At 41.9% G+C, this 25928-nt stretch overlaps 1 protein-coding gene across 7 annotated transcripts in view; it reads left to right on the forward strand.

The window, feature by feature from the left end:
• Positions 1-25227, forward strand: part of scn8aa (sodium channel, voltage gated, type VIII, alpha subunit a) — a 37821-nt gene extending 12594 nt beyond the window's left edge. For 2 of the 7 annotated variants that reach the window (XM_062427934.1, XM_062427930.1), the window contains exons 6-26: positions 141-362; positions 609-672; positions 927-1068; positions 3002-3208; positions 3299-3580; positions 4992-5273; positions 6860-6995; positions 7231-7469; positions 8766-8939; positions 9142-9498; positions 9645-10118; positions 10648-10765; positions 11554-11708; positions 12237-12410; positions 16900-17022; positions 22274-22558; positions 22942-22995; positions 23129-23266; positions 23368-23472; positions 23616-23886; positions 24068-25227. In XM_062427934.1, the coding sequence (XP_062283918.1) occupies positions 141-362; positions 609-672; positions 927-1068; positions 3002-3208; positions 3299-3580; positions 4992-5273; positions 6860-6995; positions 7231-7469; positions 8766-8939; positions 9142-9498; positions 9645-10118; positions 10648-10765; positions 11554-11708; positions 12237-12410; positions 16900-17022; positions 22274-22558; positions 22942-22995; positions 23129-23266; positions 23368-23472; positions 23616-23886; positions 24068-25227 (5162 nt within the window). Of the gene's footprint in view, positions 1-140; positions 363-608; positions 673-926; positions 1069-3001; positions 3209-3298; positions 3581-4991; positions 5331-6859; positions 6996-7230; positions 7470-8765; positions 8940-9141; positions 9499-9644; positions 10119-10647; positions 10766-11553; positions 11709-12236; positions 12411-16899; positions 17023-22273; positions 22559-22941; positions 22996-23128; positions 23267-23367; positions 23473-23615; positions 23887-24067 lie in introns of all 7 variants that reach the window. The other 5 variants (XM_062427929.1, XM_062427928.1, XM_062427933.1 and 2 more) reach the window with 3 other exon arrangements.
• Positions 25228-25928: the final 701 nt, after the last annotated feature.

Consider the following 25928-nt stretch of genomic DNA (forward strand, 5'->3'; position numbering starts at 1 on the left):
GGGGTTAGTTTATTAGCAGGATTATCTTTAGCAGTTAATTTCTAGCAGAATTAGATACCCCAAAGATTTTTACCTGGGCCAATAGCAGCTCTTGCATCACCTGCCTGGTTTGTGTACGTGTGTGCGTGGCTGCCCTCCAGGCCTGAAGACCATTGTGGGTGCCCTGATCCAGTCTGTGAAGAAGCTCTCAGATGTGATGATCCTGACCGTCTTCTGCCTGAGTGTCTTTGCCCTCATCGGTCTCCAGCTCTTCATGGGCAATCTGCGCCACAAGTGTGTGTTCTGGCCAATCAACACCACCGAGAGCTACCTGGCCAATGGCAGCAAGGGCTTCGACTGGGACGAGTACATCATGAACGACAGTAAGTAGAATCATGGCCTTGCAAAACAGTGAGCTGGCAGAGATGTAGGAGTATGAGTCAGTGCATATTACTGTATAAACAAAATTAATTGGTTTGAAATAAACTGCGCTGAATTGAAAATGCATGAGCAAACTAAAGTCAGAAATTAGTATGAATGGATCTACAGATTTCTGCAGAGTAAACAACTGTAGCTGCGACATAGTGTGAGCGAAATGACTCATTATGATTGCTTGTTTTTTTCTCCAGCCAATTTCTACTTCCTACCTGGCCAACTGGATGCCCTTCTCTGTGGGAACAGCTCAGACTCAGGGTGAGTTGATTTCTCAGTCCTCTTCTTAATGCTGCTGATGATCCTACCAAGACCTGCTCTAGTGCCCCTATTAGCCTGAAGTCAGATTTGATTATAAGTAAATAGTGCTGAGTCATTTTTGGGCCCGGTGCCCCGTTCTCTCTCTCTCTCTCTCTCTCTCTCTCTCTCTCTCTCTCTCTCTCTCTCTCTCTCTCTCTCTCTCTCTCTCTCTCTCTCTCTCTCTCTCTCTCTCTCTCTCTCTCTCCACCCCCCAGCCGCTGCCCGGAGGGTTACACATGCATGAAAGCTGGGAGGAATCCAAACTACGGCTACACCAGCTTTGACAGCTTCGGCTGGGCCTTCCTGGCTCTCTTCCGACTCATGACACAGGACTTCTGGGAAAACCTCTACATGCTGGTAAAGCTGATGTGTTAACAGTTTCAGATTGTTTCACTGGAGGCCTATATAAAACACATACGTAAAACTGCATAGTGGTCAATAAAAGTGACTTATTAAGCAAAAATGCCAAACATCCACTTATTCTCGCTTCAAAAATGTGAGGGTGTTTCTTTTTTTCTCTGTTTTTTTTTTTTTAAACAGGTAGTTTGATAATGAAATCTTTAGCTGCAGACCTACTAACCCCTAACCCATATAAAAATATTGTATTATATATCACTTTTATTAATATTTTTTATCTTCCATCAGTCTACACTGATTGCAGGTCAGACGCTGAGGCTGAAAATAAATAAGACAAAAAAAAAAACCCTGCAGGACAGACAAATTAATTAATAAAAATAATTATGCTAGAAATGGACAGTGTTTAGTGAGTAATGGTAGAAATTGAGAGTTTGTTATGATCTCAGCTCCTCCACATCTTAGTTGTGTCATGTATGCAGTTGGTGTGTTAAGGGCAGCTCCACCTCTGTGTAATCAGTTTTAGCACACCTCCATGTTTCTGGCATGTTCCCTCTTTAACTCGCTTCATCTGTATAGTGTAGTTAGGCCTCCTGCCTGTCTGTCAGCCTGCACAATACCTCTCTGAAATGGTGGAGACACTGCTGCTGCCTTCATAGGAGGCAGAGTGGAAGGAAGGAAGTATGAAATATTAACAGCCCAGGATTACAGTATGGCCAATGAGGGAGATGAGACCTGATGGGAGCATCCCAGCTCATACTTCTATTTTTACTCAAAGATCGCTTTGAAATTCAGCTCTCAGTGACAGGCTCTCACTGCTATTTTTGTACTGTATCTTTAGAGTAATGATTATGTAACTGTGTTTAGGGCTTTGTCAGATGTTCAGAATGAAATTGATATGGTAGAGCAGAGTGAATGTGAACCTACTGTTCATACCTCATCCCCAGTTTTGCCACAGAAGAATTTGTACCTGCCCACTGCCAGTTTTTATACACATAAGAATGGGCGATGTGTGGGACTAAAAGACAATGATTTGGACTCGTAATCAGTTTGAACTTCTCTTGTTAGGAATGTGGTGTTGTATACACTTCCCAACACTACATGTAAACTATATTCCTTATGGATGTGTGAGGGAATTTCACTTCTTTATCTTAAGCCTTTTATGCTCTACTTTGCCTTTAGACAATGTAACTAAAGGGGACTGATGAGTTAAAACATTTTAATTCAAATTTGACTTCAAGTCCTCTGTGAAACCAAAATAAGAAATATGCCAATTGATCAAAACTCTGTTATACACCTGCATCAAAATGACGTTTCTTGAGATTTTTCCAGAATATTCTCAGATGTTCTGCTGTGCCTCTGCAGTTCAGTTTCCTCACTTCTCATCTCCACTAGGGATAGCATCCTAATCCATAGAAATTGTTTGGCTGTGCACTGGCTAGTCTATACTGTGCATGGAAAAGTAGGTCAAAATGCATATCTAGTGGCTCTCCCTGAGGACTAACACAACCTTGGGTTCATGCTAAGGACCTTAACAAGCACAGGGTGTAAGAGTGTTTCTGTTTAGGCCAAAAATAGATTGTGCATCAATGCATCATTGTATGATATGATGGAAGAGCTAATTTCAGTGTATTAGTGCGCAAACCAGAAAAACAAGCATTCAGCTGTAGGTGTGACGATGTGTTTGTGTTTCCTCCTTGAATGTACTATCCAGAGGAGTTGATTTTTTCATTCAGAAATGCCCCATCAGCTCCTCATCTTTGCCCTGCTAACAGTTGACCGTTTATTTCTGATGAGTCATTTTGAGAGGTGAGCAGTGATGTCAGCACTGAGCTTGACTTGGGGGATTGAGGTCATGTTTCAGATGTCATGAGTGTTTCTTCTGTTTATTCCTTCCCCATCCATCTCCCAACCCCCCACCTTGGTTTTCCATCAGACACTGAGGGCAGCAGGGAAGACCTACATGATATTTTTCGTGTTGGTGATTTTTGTGGGTTCGTTCTACTTGGTGAATCTGATCCTGGCTGTGGTAGCCATGGCCTATGAGGAGCAGAACCAGGCCACCATGGAAGAGGCTGCGCAGAAGGAGGAGGAATTTAAGGCCATGCTGGAGCAGCTGAAGAGACAGCAGGAAGACGCTCAGGTTAGTCTTCTGCATGACGGAGGCAGAAATAATTCCTGAGTCATGTTATGCCATTGTTCTGACTTTACTCATGTGTTTGTTTCTCGGTAGACTGCTGCCATGGCAACCTCTGCGGGCACAGTGTCAGAGGATGCAGTAGAAGACGATGGAGGAGGGCACCTGTCATGCAGTTCCTCTGAGATGTCGAAGCTCAGCTCCAAGAGTGCCAAAGAGCGGCGAAATCGTAAGAAGAAGTGGCGGCAGAAAGAGCAGGAAAAGGAAAAAGGAGACAGTGAGAAGTTTGTCAAGTCTGAGTCAGATGACGGCAGCAAGAGGAGCCGCTTCCGTTTCCCTGATAACCGCCTGGGTCGAAAGTCTTCCATTATGAACCAGGTAAGGAGGAGAGGAGAGTGAGGTCCGGGCATATTTAAACATTTCTCTACAATATTCATAGACCATTTTCATTTTGACATTTCACATTAAGAGACATGTCAGGTGTAAATAATACATTTAAAGATGTCTGAATTCAGTTTCACTGTTTCAGTTGCAGTTTCATTGTGTTTTTAATATTTATTAATCATTGAGTTTTTTTCCTCGATGTAATTATAGAGCAATTTAGAGACTACTTTTAAATTACGAAAAAAGCCCAAACCATGTATTTTCTCACTTAGTCTTAGTAGTGACTGGCCTTGCAGATAGTTTTATGTGTTGAGGAATTAAGATGTCCATCTGTGAAACTTGTGGTTGATGGCATAAATCTCAAAACCTCTGGAGACAAAAGTGAAACCTCCAAGGCTATACTGGAAGAAAATGGAAAAATACAGGGTTTTTTGTAATTTAGGTGACGCTCTTTATGAGGGTCATTGATAATTATCTGTGTCAAACAGAGTTACAGAATTATACTAGAGATGCTTTTTATTGGTATGAATAGAATATAAAGAAAGGATGTTCTTTTCTACTTTCTTTGACTCTTGGAGGAGGAATATTGAAGGTGAATAAAAGTATTGTGGACATCAGTAAGAAGCGTGGTTCTTAACCGGAGTAGATACAGATGTTCTTTTCTACTTTCTTTGACTCTTGGAGGAGGAATATTTCAGATTGATGTTGCAGCTGCAGTGTGGTGTTGTATGAGCTCACCTACAGGAGTGCATTTAGCTGCCAGAGGTATAGAAACACATGTCCAGGTCTTGAATTATTTACAGTTATTACATAAATGTTTCAGAGGGAGCAATCCTGCAGCTTTGTTTAGGCTTCACTACACCTCCACTGGCTCTTATATTGTGTTTTATAGTGTAGGATTTAAAAAAGAAGATAACAAAGCACACTGCCTTATGTAACACAATTGTTTTTAACTTTATATTCAACATTTTGCACAAGACTGTTGTTAAAAAATGTTGTTTCAGTTGATCTAGAAGCTGCATCATCACTGGCAGCAGCCCAGATTGATGTTGTCATGAGTCATGTTCCTCTCTGTGTTGTTTCGGCTGCCTGTATCTCTGTCCTGCATGTGCGACCTTGACAACGTTGGATATCACTGACCTAATTATGTATTTTCCTTTTGTTTATTAAGTCACATGATTGCTGCAGCAGAATATGCCTCCTCAGGGAGATGTGTCCTGGTACCATTACATTTCCCACACCCCACAGATGTTGCCTTTCATCCTGACCTCCGGAACTGATGACAAACTGCTTGAAAATGATGGTGCAATCAATTGTAATACATAAATGCCCTGGGCTACATCAGTTACACAAATGTCTCCCATCCTCTCCTGTCCTCGTTCTTCTACTACCTACCCTCTTTCAGTCCCTTCTCAGTATACCCGGCTCGCCTTTCCTGTCCCGCCACAACAGCAAGAGCAGCATCTTTAGTTTCAAAGGCCGCAATAAGGACGTGGGCTCAGAGAACGAATTTGCAGATGATGAGCACAGCACTGTGGAGGAGTGCGAGGAGCGTCGGGGCTCCCTGTTCAGCCCGTACCGGCGGAGCAGCTACAGCGGCTACCACGGGAAGAGGAACAGCACGGTGGATTGCAATGGCGTGGTGTCGCTCATCGGCCCTGGTCCCGGTGGACGCCTTCTGCCTGAGGTGAAAATAGATAAGGCAGCTACTGACGACAGTGTAAGGAAGTCAATGAGTAGACCTGTCTAGGCATGGCCCCTTTCTCGTCCGTTCTTTTCTTTCTGACTCTCTATCTTCTACTCTATCATCTTTGCAAGTCCGTATGTATCACTTGGCTAAGCGCTCGCGCCTCCCCTCCCCCAGCCCCTGCAGTGTATGCTGCCCTCCAACAGCAGGCAAAGGATGGAGAAAAATAAATTTCATAGTGACTATACTATAGCCAACCCTGCATTTGATAGGTTAGTGAAACTGGGTCTGTCAGTGACTTCAAGGCAATTTTGTTGTTTGATTCATTATGATGAATGTCAATGTTTTGAATATGTTCATATCAAATTATTTACTTATACATGCACAATACTCACACTATTATACAGCCACTTATCAAACAGACAAGATTATATTCTTCTTTTTCTTCCCCATTGGCCCATTAGATTGTGGAATATAGATCAAAGCCTGATTAAGATTTAATACACAACTTCATGTGTGGGATGTCATCAAGTTCCTGTTCAACACACTCACATACAGTAATAAAACACAATTTTTGCTAACTGCTTTACAAACTGCATATAATGATGAGTTAACATGCTCCAGTGTGTTGATGTCTTCCTCCTCCAGGCATCCACGTCCTCTGCTAGCCTGTGTGGGTAGATCTACAATAGGAGGCGAAGGAAACAGAGGGGACCAGCAGTGTAGAGCCACAGATATTTTTAAACACATGACACACACCATCCTATCAGACCTTAATAATGTTATTTAAGAAACTAAGGAGGGCTGCTGTCCTTGTCTGTCTTTACCTTTCTCTGTTTTCCAAACTCTCCCTGGTCAACATTAGTGAATTAGTTGTGTCTTATTCTAGTTAGCATGGTAGATTTAAACCCTAAATTAGAACAAGCATGACATAGACAAGTAGAACAATGGCTATGGTGTCTGTAATTTCCTCTCCTTCTCTTTGACTTGGAGCATGCCCATGCATGACAACTGGATGGATCTGAACTACCTGCCTCCATTGGATATTTTTACAATGCTCTTGACTTGATGGTTGCAATATAAGTTGTATGGTTTCAAAGTAGGAAGATACCGTGCCATCAATTTGTAAGTTACATAAAATGGCCAGATTTGGGAGACATTTTGTAAAATAGCTGTAACCTAATGATTATATTGCAATGGCAGCAAAGCCTCCATTATTGCATGACAGGACTGAAAATGCATTCATGCAGAAGCAGTTCTTGCACAGTATCTCACAATCCATTTATTATTTAATCGGGATGAGCTAATTACATTCAAACACAATTAGGTCAAGTAGCCCTAGACCACTGCTCCCACTTTGGCTGAGACCTGCATGCATTTACAGTGTACACACATCTTCCTTGAAACCAGCATTGAGATAGAAAATAATGAAACATGCCCTGCCCCAACCCCCCAAAAATCTGACCCTCAACTACTTTTTCCTGCCAATGCTGTTGTGCACTTCCCTCCGCCGGCCACCGGTGGTGATGTGGGATGGTGTTCATGTCCTCTCCATGGGTGCTTGATTCTTCCTCTCCTCCTGACAGCCAACCACTGAGGTTGAGGTGAAGAAGAAGCTGTCGGGCTCCCTGATGGTGTCTGTGGACCAGCTCAATACCTCCTTTGGGCGGAAAGAGCGGGCCAACAGTGTCATGAGCGTCATTACCAACACACTAGTGGAGGGTACTGCCACTTTAACCCAGCTATTTAACCTGCTCTCTCATTATTCTTTAACTAGGGCTGCTCTCATTGGTTGATTAGTTTGACATGAATTTCCTGCTTATCTGCTTTGCATATCCAACAGTACCAGATACATACAATGCATACAGTTTTTTCTATCATTTGATACCATTGCATGCAGTATGCTCAAGCACGCACTTATGTTGGTTTTGACGTGTGATCCGCGCTATGTCTTCAGAACTGGAGGAGTCTCAGCGAAGTTGTCCCCCATGCTGGTATAAGTTTGCTAACACATTCCTGATCTGGGAGTGCTCCCCCAAGTGGGTGAAGATTAAGGAGATTATGAACCTGATAGTCATGGACCCCTTCGTGGACTTAGCCATCACCATCTGTATCGTTCTCAACACCCTCTTCATGGCCATGGAGCACTACCCCATGACCCCTGACTTTGAGGATATGCTATCTGTAGGCAATCTGGTGAGTGGCATTCATTTTTGTTATGTTATTTTTATCTGATTCACCTGTAAAGAAACCTCCTCTGCTTCTCCTCAGTTCTTAGAGAAGTGTTATTTTTGGGACCATAATTGGCAGCTCTTTTATTGCCAATTCAAAGTTGAAAGAAAAAAAAACCCCAACACATTCTCAAGCCCTCCACCCCTCCTTGCTGCTCTGTTGTATCTATGCATTTCTCATTTCTTCTCATACACGCACACACATGGAACATGTGTGTGCCTTCTCTCCTCTGGTTGAGTGGAGCTGCTGTTTGCTTTAATGGGACCAGCCTGCCTCTCTTCTGGTTGGCTGACTGGTAGGAGGCCTCCATTAATATTTCATGGAGCCTGATCGATGAGCTGCTCTAAAATGGTGCCTGAATCATGGCTCGGATAACTCAACCTGGTCATTTACACTATTAGCATTTTCAAGAAAACTGAGTAAATCTGAGCAAATCTGTGTATCTGCACAGACAGTCGTTAACATCCTGCACCATATGTTATGTCAGTGATTTAGTAGTAGTAGTTATTTCACTTATGAGCCACTTACTGTTTGTGTGTGTATACATAAACATGTGGACAGGTTTTAGTTAAAATTTACAAAAGACCAAACCCCATGCACTCACACATTGAAGATTTCAGTCCTTTTTCTTCAAGAGCAACAGTGTTTGTTGTCTGCATCTACCCACTGAGCACACCACTATCTTTTTGGACTTAAGGTATTAATTTACAATTGAAACATTGCAGAAATGTGTTATTTGCCATTTCTCTCCCGGAATAATGTACTAGAAAAGGCCAACGGGTGGTACAGGTGGAAATTTCTAGGTCACCTTGATGCAATATGAGTCACCCTACACCCACATGTACACCCACCCCCACATACACGCACCTACATTGTGCATTTATTCATTATGTGGGCTCTATGATTAAAGAGACCACACAAGTGCCATTTCACCCTTACTGACTACAGAGCAGCTGGCACACACACACACACACACACACACACACACACACACACACACACACACACACACACACACACACACACACACACACACACACACACACACACAATTTAACTAGATGTGCTGCCTCTTTAAATAATTGGATTTATCCTTCTGGTGAAACACATTAATATACAGTTACTTAAGGGCTAATTTACAACGTGATTGATTTTTCTTTAACAGATAGCAGATATTACAAATGTAGTCGTTCACTGCCCACCATGCTTTTGTCGAGCTAAATCCATTTGTTAAAATCTGTCCTTGTTCCCACCCGCCAGGTCTTCACCGGTATTTTTGCAGGGGAGATGCTTTTCAAACTGGTGGCTATGGATCCCTACTACTACTTCCAGGAGGCCTGGAACTGTTTCGATGGTTTCATTGTGACGCTGAGTTTAGTGGAGCTGGCTTTGGCTGATGTCGAGGGCCTGTCTGTGCTGCGGTCATTCCGATTGGTAAATGCTAATTGTAGCTCCTTTTTCAGCCAAACCAAATTGAGATAGCATGTGGAGTTAGCATCTTAGCTTGTGGGGTGTGCATATTTTCTTGTATATCTGTACTATTTTTATTTCACTGAAGTGAAGCAGCAAGTTAGTGAAGCTAAAATGTTATAACTAAATCATATCCCTCCTACTCTCTCCACCCACCCCACTCCAGCTGAGAGTGTTTAAACTGGCCAAGTCATGGCCCACCCTCAACATGCTGATCAAGATCATAGGTAACTCAGTGGGAGCCTTGGGGAACCTGACTCTGGTGCTGGCAATCATCGTCTTCATCTTTGCTGTGGTAGGCATGCAGTTGTTTGGAAAGAGCTACAAAGACTGTGTGTGTAAGATCGCTGCTGACTGTGAGCTACCCCGCTGGCACATGAACGACTTCTTCCATTCCTTCCTGATTGTCTTCCGGGTGCTGTGTGGTGAGTGGATCGAAACCATGTGGGACTGCATGGAAGTGGCGGGCCAGGGCATGTGCCTCATCGTCTTCATGATGGTCATGGTGATTGGTAATCTGGTGGTGAGTGTCCACACTTGGATCGTTTTGCAGAAATTGTCACTGTTTATTAAGTATATTGTTGGCTCTCTGAGCCCAAAATTAAGAGATCAGAGAATGAAAATGACCATTTTACATCCAGTTACTGATTTATTCTTCTGTTTCCAAAGGTGTTGAACCTGTTTCTTGCCTTGCTACTGAGCTCATTCAGCGCTGACAACTTGGCTGCAACAGATGATGACGGTGAGCCCAACAACCTACAGATTTCTGTCAAGCGTATAAAGATAGGCATTGCGTGGTTTAAAGCGAAGATGCGGATAGTGGTGGCCAGTCTGCTGAAGAAACCACCAATGGAGGATGAACAGAAGCCTTTGGATGACATGTATGACAAGAAGCTGAACTGCATTGCTAACCACACTGGGGTGGACATCAACCGTGACCTGGACTACGCCAAGAATGGTAATGGCACCACCAGCGGTATTGGCAGCAGTGTGGGCAAGTATATGATTGATGAGGACCACATGTCGTTCATCCACAACCCGAACCTGACCGTCTGCGTGCCCATAGCTGTGGGAGAGTCTGACTTTGAGAACCTCAACACGGAAGACTTCAGCAGCGAGTCTGAAAATGAGAACAGCAAAGAGGTCAGTGAGAGCGAGATAGATATTATTAAAAAATGAAAATGACAGTCCACCATTCCACATGTTGTTTTTGTGGTGCAATTTCCTCTTCCAAGACAGTAATACTATGGGTGTGGCTAGCCACTCTGCACTGCCTGCACACTAATATAACTCAATACATTCATCTAGAGTGGCAAGAAAAGGCAGGCAATGTAAATCAAATGGATATCTCGGGATGTATCTCTTTACAAAATGCATTTAGCAGACTTTCAGGGAATATAATCTGCCATTTGATATTTCATTTCAGTGTTCATGTGAATGATATGTGATGTTTGGGATTGATATGGTGTCCATCTCAATATGGAAAAAATGCTGTGATTAACTTGTACTGGAGGTTTTTCTTTTTAAACAATAAGCCAACACAATTTGGAAATAACACAACTTTTACATTTCAGGACAGGTCCCAGAAGATCTTTTATGTCAGTTAGCGATCAATGAAAACTAAAATATTTCTGTTCTCGCTTGTGTGCACTCATACATATATATTTGGCAGCTGGATGACACCAGTTCATCAGAAGGCAGCACCATTGACATCAAACCAGATGTGGTGGAGGAGGTGGTGGTGGAGACGGTGGAGGAATACATGGAGCCAGACGCGTGTTGGACAGATGGTGAGACCATTGCTCCCATTGCACCCATTACCTCAACTCCACAGCACAGAGACTCCCCCTGGGCTCAGTGGAAATGATAGGGTGGTGGGGTGAAGGATAGCTTCATTATAAAGGGTCACTCAACCATGGAGGCTATTTATCAGTCTGTCTGTCTGTCTGTCTGTCTGTCTGTCTGTCTGTCTGTCTCTCATGATACTTACAATGATACACTGATAAATAAATGTCTTACTTTAGAGATAATTATTTATAAATAAACTCTCAATGACATAAAAATCACCAATCAAATATTTGTAATTTAACACATAAAGAGAGTGTTTTGTTTTATATGTCAGACAAACATGCACTGAAATTTAACTCATTCCGAGTCCTTATTATGAATGGGATCTGGTAGCAGCCCCTCTAAAAGAGGGGAAAGTCAAACTCCAAAGCTCAATGTCTGCTCAAATTGAACATGAATACATTTTAAAAAAAATGCATATTCAAGCTGTCATGTTTTTGTTAGTATTTTGTAAGTAAAGTCAGTGGAAACATTTATTCAGGCACATTTTTGTGCTCAAAGTATCAAGCGCTGGAGGAGGTGTTCTGACTTTCTTCATCTTGGAGGTGTTGCTACTTGATCTTAGAAACATTCAGGATTTGAGATAGACTTGGATAATCTAGCTATTCATTCCATATCCAAAACAATACTCAGACTTCACACATGCAGTGGTATAACACAACAGAGGAATGAATATGATTAATATCTTGTCCTATTATAACATGCCTTCTCCCTTCCTGTGTGTCCTCAGCTTGTGTGGCCAAGTACAAGTGCTGTGACGTTCCCATCACAGTGGGCTGGGGGAAGCCCTGGTGGTTCTTGAGAAAAACCTGCTATCTGATTGTGGAGCACAACTGGTTTGAGACCCTGATCATCTTCATGATCCTCCTCAGTAGCGGTGCCCTGGTGAGATAGACTGCTTTAGCATTTGCACTCTCTGCACACACAGACTCACCGTCTGCTTGACCTGAGAAAATCAAAATTGGGTAAAGGTTAAATGAAGATACCAATGTATGTGTGTGTGCGTGGCAGTGAAGAGGTGACACAAGTTGATCAGTGGTGCAGTCTGTTTGGTTCTGGTCTCAGAGCTTGGGGACGGGCCAGGGGTGCCTGTGATTAATGGACTGTACCATTTATCAAACAGGGGATCTATTTCTGGGGATGGAGAGGGGATGAGGGGGCTTGTTCTCAAGCATGTCAAATGCTACTAAAATAAGAGCCAAGACTGCTGCACATCTACATTAGCTGTAGAGTTATTTGAAATATTTCAGGCACAACTGATTTTTTTGTCCTGTAAATCACTGTTATTGATCAGCTATGAGTGAGCTGTAACGCTGTGTACAATTTCATTAGCAGAATCATAAATCATCAGGTGTAATATTTTCCTGCGCTGTGTTCGCCTTAGCTGACGTATGTTGTCCTGTTTCTACACAGGCATTTGAGGATGTGTACATTGAGCAAAGGAAGACCATTCGGATCATTTTGGAATACGCTGACAGGGTTTTCACCTACATCTTCATCCTGGAGATGTTGCTGAAATGGGTCGCCTATGGTTTTGTCAAGTACTTCACCAATGCCTGGTGTTGGCTGGACTTCTTCATTGTGGATGTAAGTCCAGCTCTTGTTTACTTGATCTTGTTTACTACTGTAGATTAGAGCAGAAGAGCATTTTCTTGGTCCTCAACCACACCCTGGTCCAACGGCAACACACTGGTAGAAACAGCAAAGCTAATGCTAATTTCTGCTGTTTTGACTGTAACTGTAAAGTAATCATTTGTCTTTTTCTTCAGTACATTGTTAGGAATTGATACAGGATCTGATGCTTTTAGATCTCTATTGAGGTGTTGCCCCTATTGTTGTGTGTTGGGTGTGGTTAGGTTTGAAAGATCAGGTTAAAATTGAATACCTGCTTTATGGCATGAAAAAGGTGAGAGGGCATGTTGTTTGCAAGAAAGAAGCAAACCTTCTTTGTTTACTCATGTTATAAGGACAGTGTTTTACAAGACTATACTACAGTCTGTCCATCAAGTGCACACATGCCTAAGTCACCTTCTACAAATCCATCAAGCAACAATCCTTTTTTTTTTTTACTTGTTTTATCACTCTGAGATGCTTGAATATGTAGAATAATTCACTGCTCGTGAATGAAAACAATATTTCTGTTGTAGGTGCAGATTTCTGCCATTTGTATGTTTTCAGTCAGAATTAGTAGAAATTATTCCAATTGAACACATAGGTGTTTAGACATGGGGTGCTATGACAAATTAGAACCAACCAATCAATAACCAAGCTTATTGATTGCAGCCATATTCAAGTCATTCTCAGAGCAATGAGATGTGTCAAAGATGTGTCTCTGTAAAGCTGTCTTTGCCTGTGTCTCTGACCTGTAAGATGTTGGATATGTGCCTTTGTCCTCTCTCTCTGTGTACTTATCTGCTCCTTATGTCAGTCAAGCTTGAAAGAGCAGAACAGGGAACATTCTTAACTCTATTCTTCAGCAGGCACACATAGTACAACCACCATTATATCTTACTGTATCAATCATTAAGATGACATAACTGTAGATTGTGAGGTTATGTAGATCTCAATGAGAGATTACAATGTGGGGAAGAACTGAGGGGATGATTTCCAATGATAGCGAATTTAAGCATTCAAGTTTTATATCTTTGATGTATATGGGAGTAATCTGCACTTAGTGGCATACATTTCAATGAGCAGGCGATTGGATAGAATAAGAATTTCCCTGGTTTCTGACTTTCTCCTTGAACTAACTACCTCTCCGCAGTGTCCAACACCTCAGCCAATACCTGTGAATGGACTCCTATCAATGGCCAGACGTTGCCATGTTGATTCATTTTAAGCTCCTGTAACCCAGAACCCCTGCGGCAAACAGACACTGAATCATCCCATACTTACATGTTCACTCGATTCTTAATATCTTGCATTCTACATTCATGCATTTATACATTTTACAGTTTGTATGGCTTAAAGTTACACATTAATATTTAAAGGAACACTACACTGCACATTTTCACTTCATACTTTCAGCACTGAAATACAGCACACATAGAACCTGCAGCACTCGCTGTATATTCAGATCACACTGTACTGATCCAGGTTACTGGAGACACCCTCCCTGTAGGTGTGTTGTCAAGCCAAACACTTGGGACAGTGCAGGGTGCAATGGTTCCCAAGATGTGAACATGTTACAAAGAGTGATATCCCTCCTACCCTCTATCCCCGTCCTCCTTTCATTCCCTCTTGAAAGTGTAACCTCAGGAATGTGGTGATATTGTGCTGAGATGTAATGATGGTGGGTGACAGGCGGCCTGCGGTAAGTTTGGTCTTCACTTGCGCTCCCCCTCCAAATAAAAAAAACAAAAAAAACCTTGTGCTTGATGAGTCTGGGTTGTGTTGTGGCCTGACTGTGCCTCTGCCGTCCTGTGTTGTGGGGTGAAACCATTGCCATGGACTCAGAAAGGGGGGGCACCATCATTAGACCGGCCTGTATTTTTCTCTGAGTGTGCCTGACTCTGTCTGATTGTGTTCCTCCTCATTTCCTGTGTGTTACTGCATCTTTTCTCTTATCTTTCTGTCTTCCTGATTTTCATTATGAGAATGTTCTTGTGTTGTATTATGGTTTGGCTGAAGAAATCTAGTGATCAAGATTTAAGCGTTAATGTTGAATGAGTTAAAAATAAATTTTGCAGCATCGTCATCTGAGATGCAAAGTAAAATATAGTAAAGAATAAAATGATGAAAAAAACCATACTTATTATTATTTGCTGTTTAATTCATAACAAAATAGCTAAGGTAGTACTAAATAGTGATGCTTAAGTGTGTGAGCATGAGGCTGATAGGTGTCATACTCCACTCATCTTTCTTTTTTACTCAGGTTATTATCATTGTTTTGTTGTGTTTTTCCCTTTGGTTTTAGTTTGTTTTTATTTCTGTTTGGTTTGTGGCGTCGTCATCATGGGATCACAGCCCCAGATGTCATTGGCCTTGCCTTGCAGAACTCTGTGAGAAGGACGTTGAGGCGCTGAGGCCACTACCACACAGCTGGCCCAGCGGGGCGCCAGAGGCCAGGCACCCCAAAAGGGGGCGCTCCGAGGGGTCAGGCTGAAGGTGACAATTACCCCAAACACTGTAGTGTAGATCAAGGCAAAATCTTTATTTTACTGTCTCGCTGCCAGAGCACACAGCTGTTAATGTATTCTGGAGGCAAGGTTATTGATTTACAGTAGATAGGGGCTTCGTGCCAAAGAGTAAGTACTTGGAACAATCAAACAGAATCTAAATAAAGGCCTTCCCTAGAACACCCTGTCCAACATTTACAGTAAGATGCTGACACCTTTTCTGCTGTTCTTTCCATAGTTTGATGGATTCCACTTTGGAGAGTTGTTTTCTTGTAGTCTATGTTGATAATGGCACCAGTCAAAATGAAGATTTTGCCTGTTACAATCCTCCCTCCGTGACTTTGGTAAGCTTTGGATGTTGTGTACTTCTTGCGGTGAGTTTAACCGGTTGGTGTCGGTGGCTGGTAGGAGGTGCTTTCACATGTGTTCACTGTTGATATTTTCCTCATTCTAAAGGAACTGGTACTCCCCCTGTTTCAGTCCTTCCAGCATCCACCCAGAAAATTGCAATGATTGGCGAAAAAGACTTCTTCATGATGCTAAATTGGAATTCCTGTGACGAGTACAATACTTTCCATTCAACTGAATTTAAAATACAAGACTGTAAGCCTTATTCTTATACAGCTGCCCACTCCTGCATTTTGCATCTTGATATTCTGCATTCAGCCAAAGAATCCTTTGCAAAGCTGCACTGTGCATCAGACAGCCCCTAATGGCCATCAGCACACTTGAGGTGACTTCATCAAGGCTACTCACAATCCCTCAAGGAACATTAGTGCAGCTTATTGACCACATTCCCCATCGTCCATTTCCTCCTTTGTTAATAATGCCATACTGTATGTGTTCAGCTTAGAGCAGCTATATGGCCCAGGGCTATAGGGGATTCACAGTTACCAGATCATAACTCAGGCCACTCTGCCTAAGTTTACATTGATTTATTACAGTGTTGTGAATTACTGCACATACAGTTTTGTATATGCAAATCCTACAGTATAATATATAAAAAGGATTAAGTGAGTGTTCACTAATCAACGATAACACACAATGAAGCACTCTTTGGCTGCAGCAATGCCTCGGTGGCTGCCGCCGGATGTGAGTGGGGCTGCACCAGTTTCTTTGGGGTTGTGTGCTGTTGTTGTTAACCGTTGTTAACTGTGTGTAACTTGACTGTCCTTTCAGTGCCATCCAGTGCTAATAACTATATCCTCTGCCCTTAACCTCCATCCCTGTTTCTTGTGTGTGGTTCATGTGACTGTGGCTCTCCTATTTGACTCTAAATGCTGTGTGACAACTTTTGATTTGATGTCTGAGAAAGAAAATTGCAAAATGACACACTTGTACATGTTTACTTGTATTCTTTCTCTTAGGTTCCGTTAGTTTGTCTGTCTTAAATTATATGGGATTTTATGCCTCAGCCCGAGAGCGACATGGAGAGACAATGTTAGAGGGGCAAGGGTAAGGCTCTCAAGTCTGTTGGGTTTTTATCAGCTTCTACAGGGTAACCTCTCTCCCTACCTCCCTCCCCAACTCCTCTTCCTCTGCTCTACCAGTCCCTTCGCTTGTATCTTTACTAAATCATGTAGCACTCTTTTCTGCTTAATTACCCTCTATTTGAGTCTTATGTCTCTATCTCCTCTCTTTCTCTCTCAACCACAAATTTCTTTGCAGGTACAAAGGACTTTTCACATCTCGTCAACTGCCCCAAAATAACAGACAAACAACCCCTTTGGCCTACTGCAACTAAAAATACTACGCACATAAAACCTATACTAAACATTGACCTTCTCTCTCAGTGTATATACATGTATAAATGCAATATTATACATGCATATACATGCATAGATTTATGTGTGTATGTCAAGCAACTCTCCGCCTATGCCAGGGCCGTCTCTCTTCCTTAGTGAATATTCTCACTTCTAACAGTTTGGAACCTCTTTTGCTTCTCTGTTTTTGTGTAGGTGTCTATAGTCAGCCTTGTAGCTAATGCGCTGGGCTACTCCGATCTAGGGCCCATTAAATCACTCAGGACACTAAGGGCCTTGAGACCCCTCAGAGCCTTGTCACGTTTTGAAGGGATGAGGGTAAGATCCAAAGCTAAGCAGCTGATCCTTCCGCATGCCCATTCAACAGTTTAAAGCATGCTAGAACTGATCTAAAAACAAACTAAGAGAACAAAAAAACTCCAAAATATTGGGGGATTTTTTTTAAACCAGGAAATGAAATCCAAAGAGTCACCTTTCCATGCGCAATCCTGTACCATGCCTTTGTTAGAGCGAAAGAACAAGTCATGATGCAGCTGGGAGACTGAGTAAAATAACAGTAAAGTTGTATTGCCAGCAGAACAACATGCATTTCAATTGAATTTCTTAAAAAAAACAACAACAACCAAAAATGATCCAAATTGATTGTTTCATAATAAAAAATGACCCAAGAAACATTTTTTTACAAAGCTGCCTCATCACATAAGTAACAAACTAGAAAATTCTGATTCCTTCATCTTACTTTGTTTCTTCTTAATTGGCCAAAGTGAATGTGAAATTGGTCAAAGCTAACCAAACTTACATGCCATCTCATAGAGCATTCAAATCAATAATTAGCTCTTCATTTGGCCTGATTCTCAACCACTGCTTTCAATTGAGAACCCCCATCCCCCTCTCCCATCCACATGCCCCTCTGCTCCCATAACCTCCCCCCTCCCTCAGCTCACACCATCCCTCAATGCATCTGGCATCGAGAACAACCAGCAGGAACCAGGGAGCCACAGGACACCAAAACCTCTGCCCAACCAGTCACACCAAAACTCTGCATACTACACAGGACAGCTGCCAAACAACCACTCAGAGGAATGTGTTGCATTTGTAATAGAAGATTCAGTTATCTATAGAGCATTAAGCGCTCGTCGCAACAATAACCTCTGGTTGCATCAGCCTTCTCTTCCTACAATACACAGATCTGATTGGTCGTCTCTGTGACTGGTGGTAGTGATAGGTTGCACCTGGTTGTTGTCATTCGTAGTCCCTCCTGTCTCTTTGTTTCTCTCTTGATCTCATTCTCTCACCTCTCACTACTCTTGGACTGTCTTTTAGTTGTGCTTCTCCTCTTCACCTCAGCCCCTTCACACCTCCTCCTCAGCCCCACATGTGCAGCAATGTGCAGCACCAACCCCCACCCTTCCTCCTCCTCCTCCTCCTCCTCCCCCTCTTCCCCAACACACCCCCTTATCCCTCCACTACTCACTCTACCTCGACCCGGTTTCGGCTGGGCCGGACCGCTGGAGGGTCACCACACTCTCTCCTGCTTGTCCAGGATCTTTCTGCATCAGGGACTGAGACAGAAACCACACACTCAGTGTTGTGGCTTTGGGAGGAAAGTATTTGTTAAGCTTCTGCCAGTGTCAGCACTTGAGGTCGAGCCATCTGATTGACTGATCTGATAACAGTCTGTTCTGGTGGCAGGTTTTAATTTAAATTTCTGTCATTATCGTCCATTTTAAATACCTTTAATACTCTTTAATTCCTTTTTTTGGAGTGCAGGCAGAAGCTTAGCAAATATGCTAGGCTGCCATTTCACATAAATGAGGCATTACTACTGTCATGTCATGGCACCACATAGTGCATACAGCAGGCCCTGGCTTCCTGTTGCCTTCCACTCCCACAGGAAGTGAAACTGGGAGGCAACAACAGGCCCAGTTAAACTCTGACTTTGAGTTCTGGGTCTTGGTTGGTGGAGGCCCATTAGGTTGACAGGCACAAAAGTGTTCGGACAACACTCTCAACCCTAGACAGACAATGTTGCCCCTCTTTAGTATGTCCCAAAAATGACAGACCAGCAGGAGAAGAAGGCTTGTGCAATTATCTAGTGAGTGGACTGATTGTAAATTAATTGTGAAGCCTCATTCATACTGAATATCCAGCAACTAAAATGTGATGGCGTTGCACATGAGCAGACATCTTTTTAGGCCCTGGATAGCCTTTATGGATGTTGTAATGAAGGTTTCAATTACATTTTATAGGTTTAATTGTTAATTTTGGGATGGGAAATAGATAAGATGATGTCATTTTTGGGGTTGGAAATCATGACACATTTGCTTTAATAGCATATTAATGCCAATACCAATGCCCCTATGAATGACTTCATTCACTGGGTGTATATGGTAAGAGAAGTGAGGGTTGCCCAGTAATGCAAAAGGAAAATAAACTGCGGAATTTGATCCTGCTGTATCAGTTTTTTTACTATAATGTTTATGTTCATCAATTGAGTGACCATTTTGTTTGAACTGAAAAATTTGAGGTCAAAGCAATACATAAATGAATAGGGAAGTACATGAATGGAGAGATGACACTGCATGAAAGAGATTCTGGAGAGTTAGAATGTTGAGAACCTTTACGTCTCTGCTGGTTGGGTGTCACGGCACGATGCGTTGCAGAGGCCAACTCAACTCAACGCCGAATGAGTAGTTCAGCTTCAGTTGGACACATTGCACTGCTTAACATGCAATGATTATGGGCTGTTCTGACTTTGTACTTTGCTCTGTCTTTCTCTTGAAGCTGCTTTCTAATCTCAGTCCAACCTTTTTTGAGCAATGCATTGTACAGGAATGACACTATCTTTCAGCTATCTTTTACCCCAGTTTTAGTAAATCCCTTTTTCCTGTTGAACCTGCTTTAGTTTGAGTTACACCCAAAGTTTTTTAAATGACAGTGACCTGCTAGGTGTTAGTCATTATGGGGTCTTTGGGTATAACCTCTGAACCCCAACTGTTTTAGTTGTCTGTGCTCATTATGAGCAGGCCGACACATATTCCAGACCAATGTTGTTGTAGCTTACGAGTGCTGGTCTCTCAGTTCAGCCTCATTGTGCCGTAGATATTTGTAAGACACCCTCACTACCCATATAAACACCAGAATGGCTCGTCAGATGCACAAGCAAAGCTTCTGCCATTATCTCTTTAGCCGCTATCTCTCTATCCACACATTTCTTTATCTATTTATTTATTGATTTGAGCGGTTCTTGAGATTGCACAATGCCATGTAACACGCATGTACTATAACTGCCGATGCACATTATGCATTTTTGAAAGCCATTTTCCCTCTTTCTGAGAATGCTTTCCACACAGCATGGCCTAATTCTTCTTTTAAACACTGAAAAGTGGTTCAGTTGTACCTTAGATTGAGCTAAGAGTCATTCTCTCAGCGAGTGCAGTGACAACATTGTGGGGGCAAAGACTTTAAATTATGATTTGTGTGTTTTGTCAGCCTATAATTCTATTTTAAATTATATTGCCCCACAGCCATTTTCTTTAAGTGCTTTACATATGACACAATATTTAAGTGTGCTCCCCGTGCATCAAATATGAAGTGTATTATTCGACGTTCAACACGAGTCAGCCTGTGAAGGTCGTGTACGCGCTGAGAGAATCGTGCTCTAGAGCTCCTCCCTGTCTGTCTGTAATGAGGAGGGAATATGGCTCCACAAAACGAGTCTGCCAAAGACATGCATGCTCAGCTGTCTGCCTGAGAGCTACTGGTCGGCCTGCCTAACACTGGTAGTGAGCGGTTCACTCTGTGCTGAGCTTATTACTGGCTATGAGGAACCTACGGGAAATCAGATTGGATTGCTAGCAAGGTTTAGATTTTGGGGTGGTATTGGGAATTTAATAGATTATTTTGCTGCTATAATGCTACAATGTTTGAGTTGTGCTAGTTATGGAAAAGAGTTAGTGAGAAAATTAAGAATTAAGTATATTGACTGTCTAAGGTTGGGGTGGTAAGAGTGGACACTTCATAGTGGTATGGCAAACACTTGTGATTTAAGCTTTATAAACATGTAGAAACATACACACAGTCCAAATATTATAAAATGTATTTTTCATAGCTCTCCCAAATACTTCCATCATTATTTACTATTTATATTATTATAATTATTTTATATTTATTATTATTTTGGATTTATATTTATTTAATAATGTGTGTGTGTGTGTGTGTGTGTTTGTGTGTGTGTGTGTGTGTGTGTGTGTGTGTGTGTGTGTGTGTGTGTGTGTGTGTGTGTGTGTGTGTGCCGATAACCTTATAGAAAAAAAAATTGGATTGGATTGGAAAGTATTTTGCAAATGTATAAATGTTTATTTTCCTATACAATTTAGATGGAATCACCATATCTAAATGTGGTAAAACATTTTGTATGAATACATTCAAATGTGTGAATATGTAAAAACATTTGATCAAAGTAATTCAAATGTTTGAATGTGTAAAAAAATATCTGAAAAAATAGATGTTTGTGAACAAATGAAAAAGTTTTACACAAATAATTTAAAATGTGTGAGTACATAAGATTTGGGATAAGGTTTGCAGTTACAAATCTGTTTGTGGGTACAGAATTAAACTGTATGTGTGAAGTTTACAGCTACAGATCAAATCTGAGCTTCTGAGCCTCTGAACTTAACAATTTCATGCAGTACTCCCATATAAAATTAGACAATTTAAAATAGGCCTTATTTGTAGGTGCAGGACAAGTAAAATGGAGGATATTTTACAAAAGGTCAGTAACATTAGGAGCAACTGTTTCATTCGGCCCCATTTTGTAGGTAAATGAAAATGTAACTTTATCATTATGTTAAATTGTTGTTTTTCTTCAAAGGAGATCAAAACGTTTTTAGACATTCACACATTTGAATGTATTCATGCAAAATGTTTTCACACATTCAAATTTGGTGAACCCTAACCCTCCAATACATACAGTATGACGCTAATTTAAGTTTATAAACATACACTATATGACATACTTATCTACCATCTATTAAACATATAGTAGTGGTCTGTTTTGTGTGAAAGTAATCGTAATTATTAAATCATAAAAATGTACATGCATTTTGTGTTTTCCATAAAATGTTTATAAATTGAAGATTTTACATTCTAACATGTGATTCTTTATATATGGATATTTGCCTTGGTACACATGTTTGTGTGTGTGTATGTGTGTGTGCGTGTGTATCCCTGAAGCAGTTCTAGCCGCATGCTTCAGCAGATCAAAGAGCATCTCTGAGTCACATCAGTGCTCTAATTAGAACAGGACTGATACAGCTCACCTTCCCATTAATTCCCCACACTTTAGTATGTACATCACAGTAGTGTGCAGTGCTTATTTTTGGCTACATGAAATCATAATGGGATTAAATGCTGCTCTTAACAACTGTAGCAAAGTGTTGAATAGCATTTTTAAGGACTAAGTGTAACGCCATAACAGTATGTAGTGTCTTGTCAGAGGGGTTGAATTAACTGTGTTTGTTTCCTGGTTCTCACACTGTCATATCCTGTCTTCCCTGGTCTGGTCTAGGTGGTAGTCAACGCCTTGGTGGGTGCCATCCCTTCCATTATGAATGTGTTGCTGGTTTGCCTCATCTTTTGGCTGATTTTCAGTATAATGGGTGTCAACCTGTTTGCGGGCAAGTACTACTACTGTTTCAATGAGACATCAGAGGAATACTTTTCCGTTGATGTGGTCAACAACAAGACCCAGTGTGAGGCCCTCATGCATCAAAACTTTACCGAAGTCAGGTGGAAGAATGTCAAGATCAACTTTGACAATGTGGGCGCCGGCTACCTGGCTTTACTGCAAGTGGTGAGAGTGTCGCTCCTCTTCTCCTTCCTGACTCCACTTCTTGTTTCACGCTAACTTGGTTGCTTTTTTTCATTTTCCTATGCACTTTTCTGTTTTTTCCCCATCTGTGCTTCACCTGAGGACCTGTTGTTACTTCATTTGCTCTCACAGTGTTTTGAGGCTGTCTATTGTGCATATTCATTGTGTATATATTCAGTGTTATGCCCTTTTTCTTCATCTACTAGTTTTTTTCCCATGTACAAGAGTACCACAGGACATGTATCTGTTTCGGTTTGAGTTTGTGTATTCTTAGAGGATTTACGTTATTTCGATTTATAATGTTCTCTGTATTCTTTGTTTTCTGTTTATACAAATGTATTTAATCATGTCTCTCCTGTTGAAAGGCCACATTCAAAGGCTGGATGGACATTATGTATGCAGCTGTGGATTCTAGAGAGGTATATTCATAACTTCATCAATAAATATTATAATGCTCATTTATGTCACTGTTAGACCATGAACAAGCAGCTCTTACTAAAGTTGCGTTTCCAATAATACAACACTACCTTTCACACTGTTTGTCTCTCCAAGGTGGAAGACCAGCCCAACTATGAAGTCAACATCTACATGTACATCTACTTTGTTGTTTTCATCATATTCGGTTCCTTCTTCACCCTGAACCTCTTCATTGGTGTGATCATTGACAACTTCAACCAGCAGAAGAAAAAGATAAGACACTTTCTGTCACTTAATTCCCTTTTTTGCTTAAGGGGTTTTCATTTTAAGTTGTTAAAATATGATTATAACCAAGTTTGTTATCATCCCTTTACTTCGGAGGCCAAGATATCTTCATGACGGAGGAACAGAAGAAGTACTACAATGCCATGAAAAAGCTGGGGTCCAAAAAGCCACAAAAACCTATTCCTCGACCACAGGTGTGTTTTTTTGTATTACTGCTTTTGACCAAGTGCTCAGATTAGTAGGCAGCAGTAAAAATATCAAAAAAAGTTTCATTTTTGGCCATTCAACATATGACGGTTTCAGCTGAAATCCATCTTTGTGTCCTCTCTCCTTGTAGAACAAGATCCAGGGAATGGTGTTCGACTTTGTAACACAGCAAGTCTTTGATATCTCCATCATGATTCTTATCTGCCTCAACATGGTCACCATGATGGTGGAAACAGACGATCAGTCTGATGAAACAGAACATGTCCTCTACTGGGTCAACTTTATCTTTATTGTAGTCTTCACCACGGAGTTCTTACTGAAGCTTTTTGCCCTTCGCCACTATTACTTCACCAATGGCTGGAATATCTTTGACGTTGTGGTGGTCATCCTTTCAATTGTCGGTGAGTGAGGGAGCAGTGAACAGGCGACTTGAGAATTTCACCTCGAGAAAACTGTTTTGGTCGAGACTGACTGTCGTCCTGAAACGGCTGCACCAAACAAGACATTTGTCATCTAAGTGATTTGTGATTGAAGTTTGATTGCTGACTGTATTCTCTTCTTTTCTTCTTTCCTTTCTCTCAGGTATGTTCCTGGCTGACCTTATTGAGAAATACTTTGTATCGCCAACCTTGTTTAGGGTGATCAGGTTGGCTCGTATTGGCCGTATCCTCCGTCTGATCAAAGGAGCTAAGGGCATCCGGACGTTACTCTTTGCTCTGATGATGTCATTGCCAGCCCTGTTCAACATTGGTCTACTGCTCTTCCTGGTCATGTTCATCTTCTCGATCTTCGGCATGTCTAACTTCGGCTACGTAAAACATGGAGCGGGAATTGACGACTTGTACAACTTCGAGACCTTTGGTAACAGCATGATCATCCTGTTCATGATCACCACGTCTGCTGGCTGGGATGGCTTGCTGCTGCCAATCCTCAACTACCCACCAGACTGTGATCCCAACTTGGAAAACCCAGGCACCTCCGTGAAGGGCGACTGTGGTAACCCGTCGGTGGGAATCTTCTTTTTTGTCATGTATATCATCATTTCTTTTCTGATTGTGGTCAATATGTACATTGCCATCATTCTGGAGAACTTCAGTGTGGCCACAGAGGAAAGTGCTGATCCACTCAGTGAGGACGACTTTGAGACCTTCTACGAGATCTGGGAGAAGTTTGACCCTACCGCCTCTCAATTCATTACTTTTGCCAAGCTGTCTGACTTTGCCGACGCTTTAGAGCACCCACTTCGTGTGCCAAAGCCCAACACTATAGAACTAATTGCCATGGACTTGCCCATGGTGAGTGGCGATCGCATTCACTGCCTAGACATCCTGTTTGCCTTCACAAAGCGTGTGCTGGGTGACAGTGGTGAGTTGGACATGCTGAGGCAGCAGATGGAGGAGCGTTTTGTGGCAGCAAACCCATCCAAGGTCTCATATGAACCCATCACCACCACCCTCCGCCGCAAACAGGAAGATGTCTCCGCCAGAACTATCCAGAACGCCTACCGTTCTCACCTCATCAGGCGTGGCATCATCTTCAAGCGTCGCACTTTCACCAACAATAAGCTTGAGAATGGAGGGACCAACCAAGAAAAGAAGGAGAGCACGCCATCCACTGCCTCTCTCCCCTCTTATGACAGCGTGACCAAACCTGACAAGGAGAAGCAAGATGAGAACAAAGAGGAGTGGGCCAGGAAAGAGAAGGACAAAAACCAAAAAGATGAGTGGGAATCCAAGTGTTAGGGTTCAGTGACTCTCAAAATCCAATAAAACACAGCGAGATGAGACTCTGAGCCCAAACCCAACAAATGTAGAAAAAGTGACCATTTGCAAGTAAAAAACAAAACAAAAACAAAAACATACAAAAAAATGTTTACAGACTCAAATAAAACTGAGGCAATGTGGTTTCTTATGTCATCAAAGACAGCTGAACCAAACACAATCAGTTTACCGTGGAACTTTGCTGCATAGTGATGAAGTTCTTAGAAATGAGGGACAAATACAAGAAACAGTGACTCACAGTGTGCTGGCCAGTGACACACATTTCTTTGGGGACCAACTGCCAAGGCACAGAAATCGATGCTAAATGATTGGAGAATTGCAAAATCCCTGCCACCACCTAGTGTGGACCCCTTCAGCAAAGCTCCAATGCTACGGGACTGGATCCCACAGATCCCACTAGAACTGTATTAGCAGTCTAAACAATGGTCTGTGACACTGCATTTACCATCTTTATCAAGAAGAATATAATAATCAACCAAGCAAGTTTAGCTAGGAAAGAAACACTAGCGAGGGAGGGGGAAACTCAGAACCGTAGACAGAGATTTTTTTGTTTGTTTGTGCCGAGTATACTTGCATCTTTACATTATTTGAGCAGCAAAAAAAGATAACATTAAGCCCATGTCACTAGTCTTTTCATCTCCTCTTTGTTATACTGACATTGA

This window comes from Scomber scombrus, chromosome 10 (genome assembly GCF_963691925.1).
Source record: "Scomber scombrus chromosome 10, fScoSco1.1, whole genome shotgun sequence".
Classification (NCBI taxonomy): domain Eukaryota; kingdom Metazoa; phylum Chordata; class Actinopteri; order Scombriformes; family Scombridae; genus Scomber; species Scomber scombrus.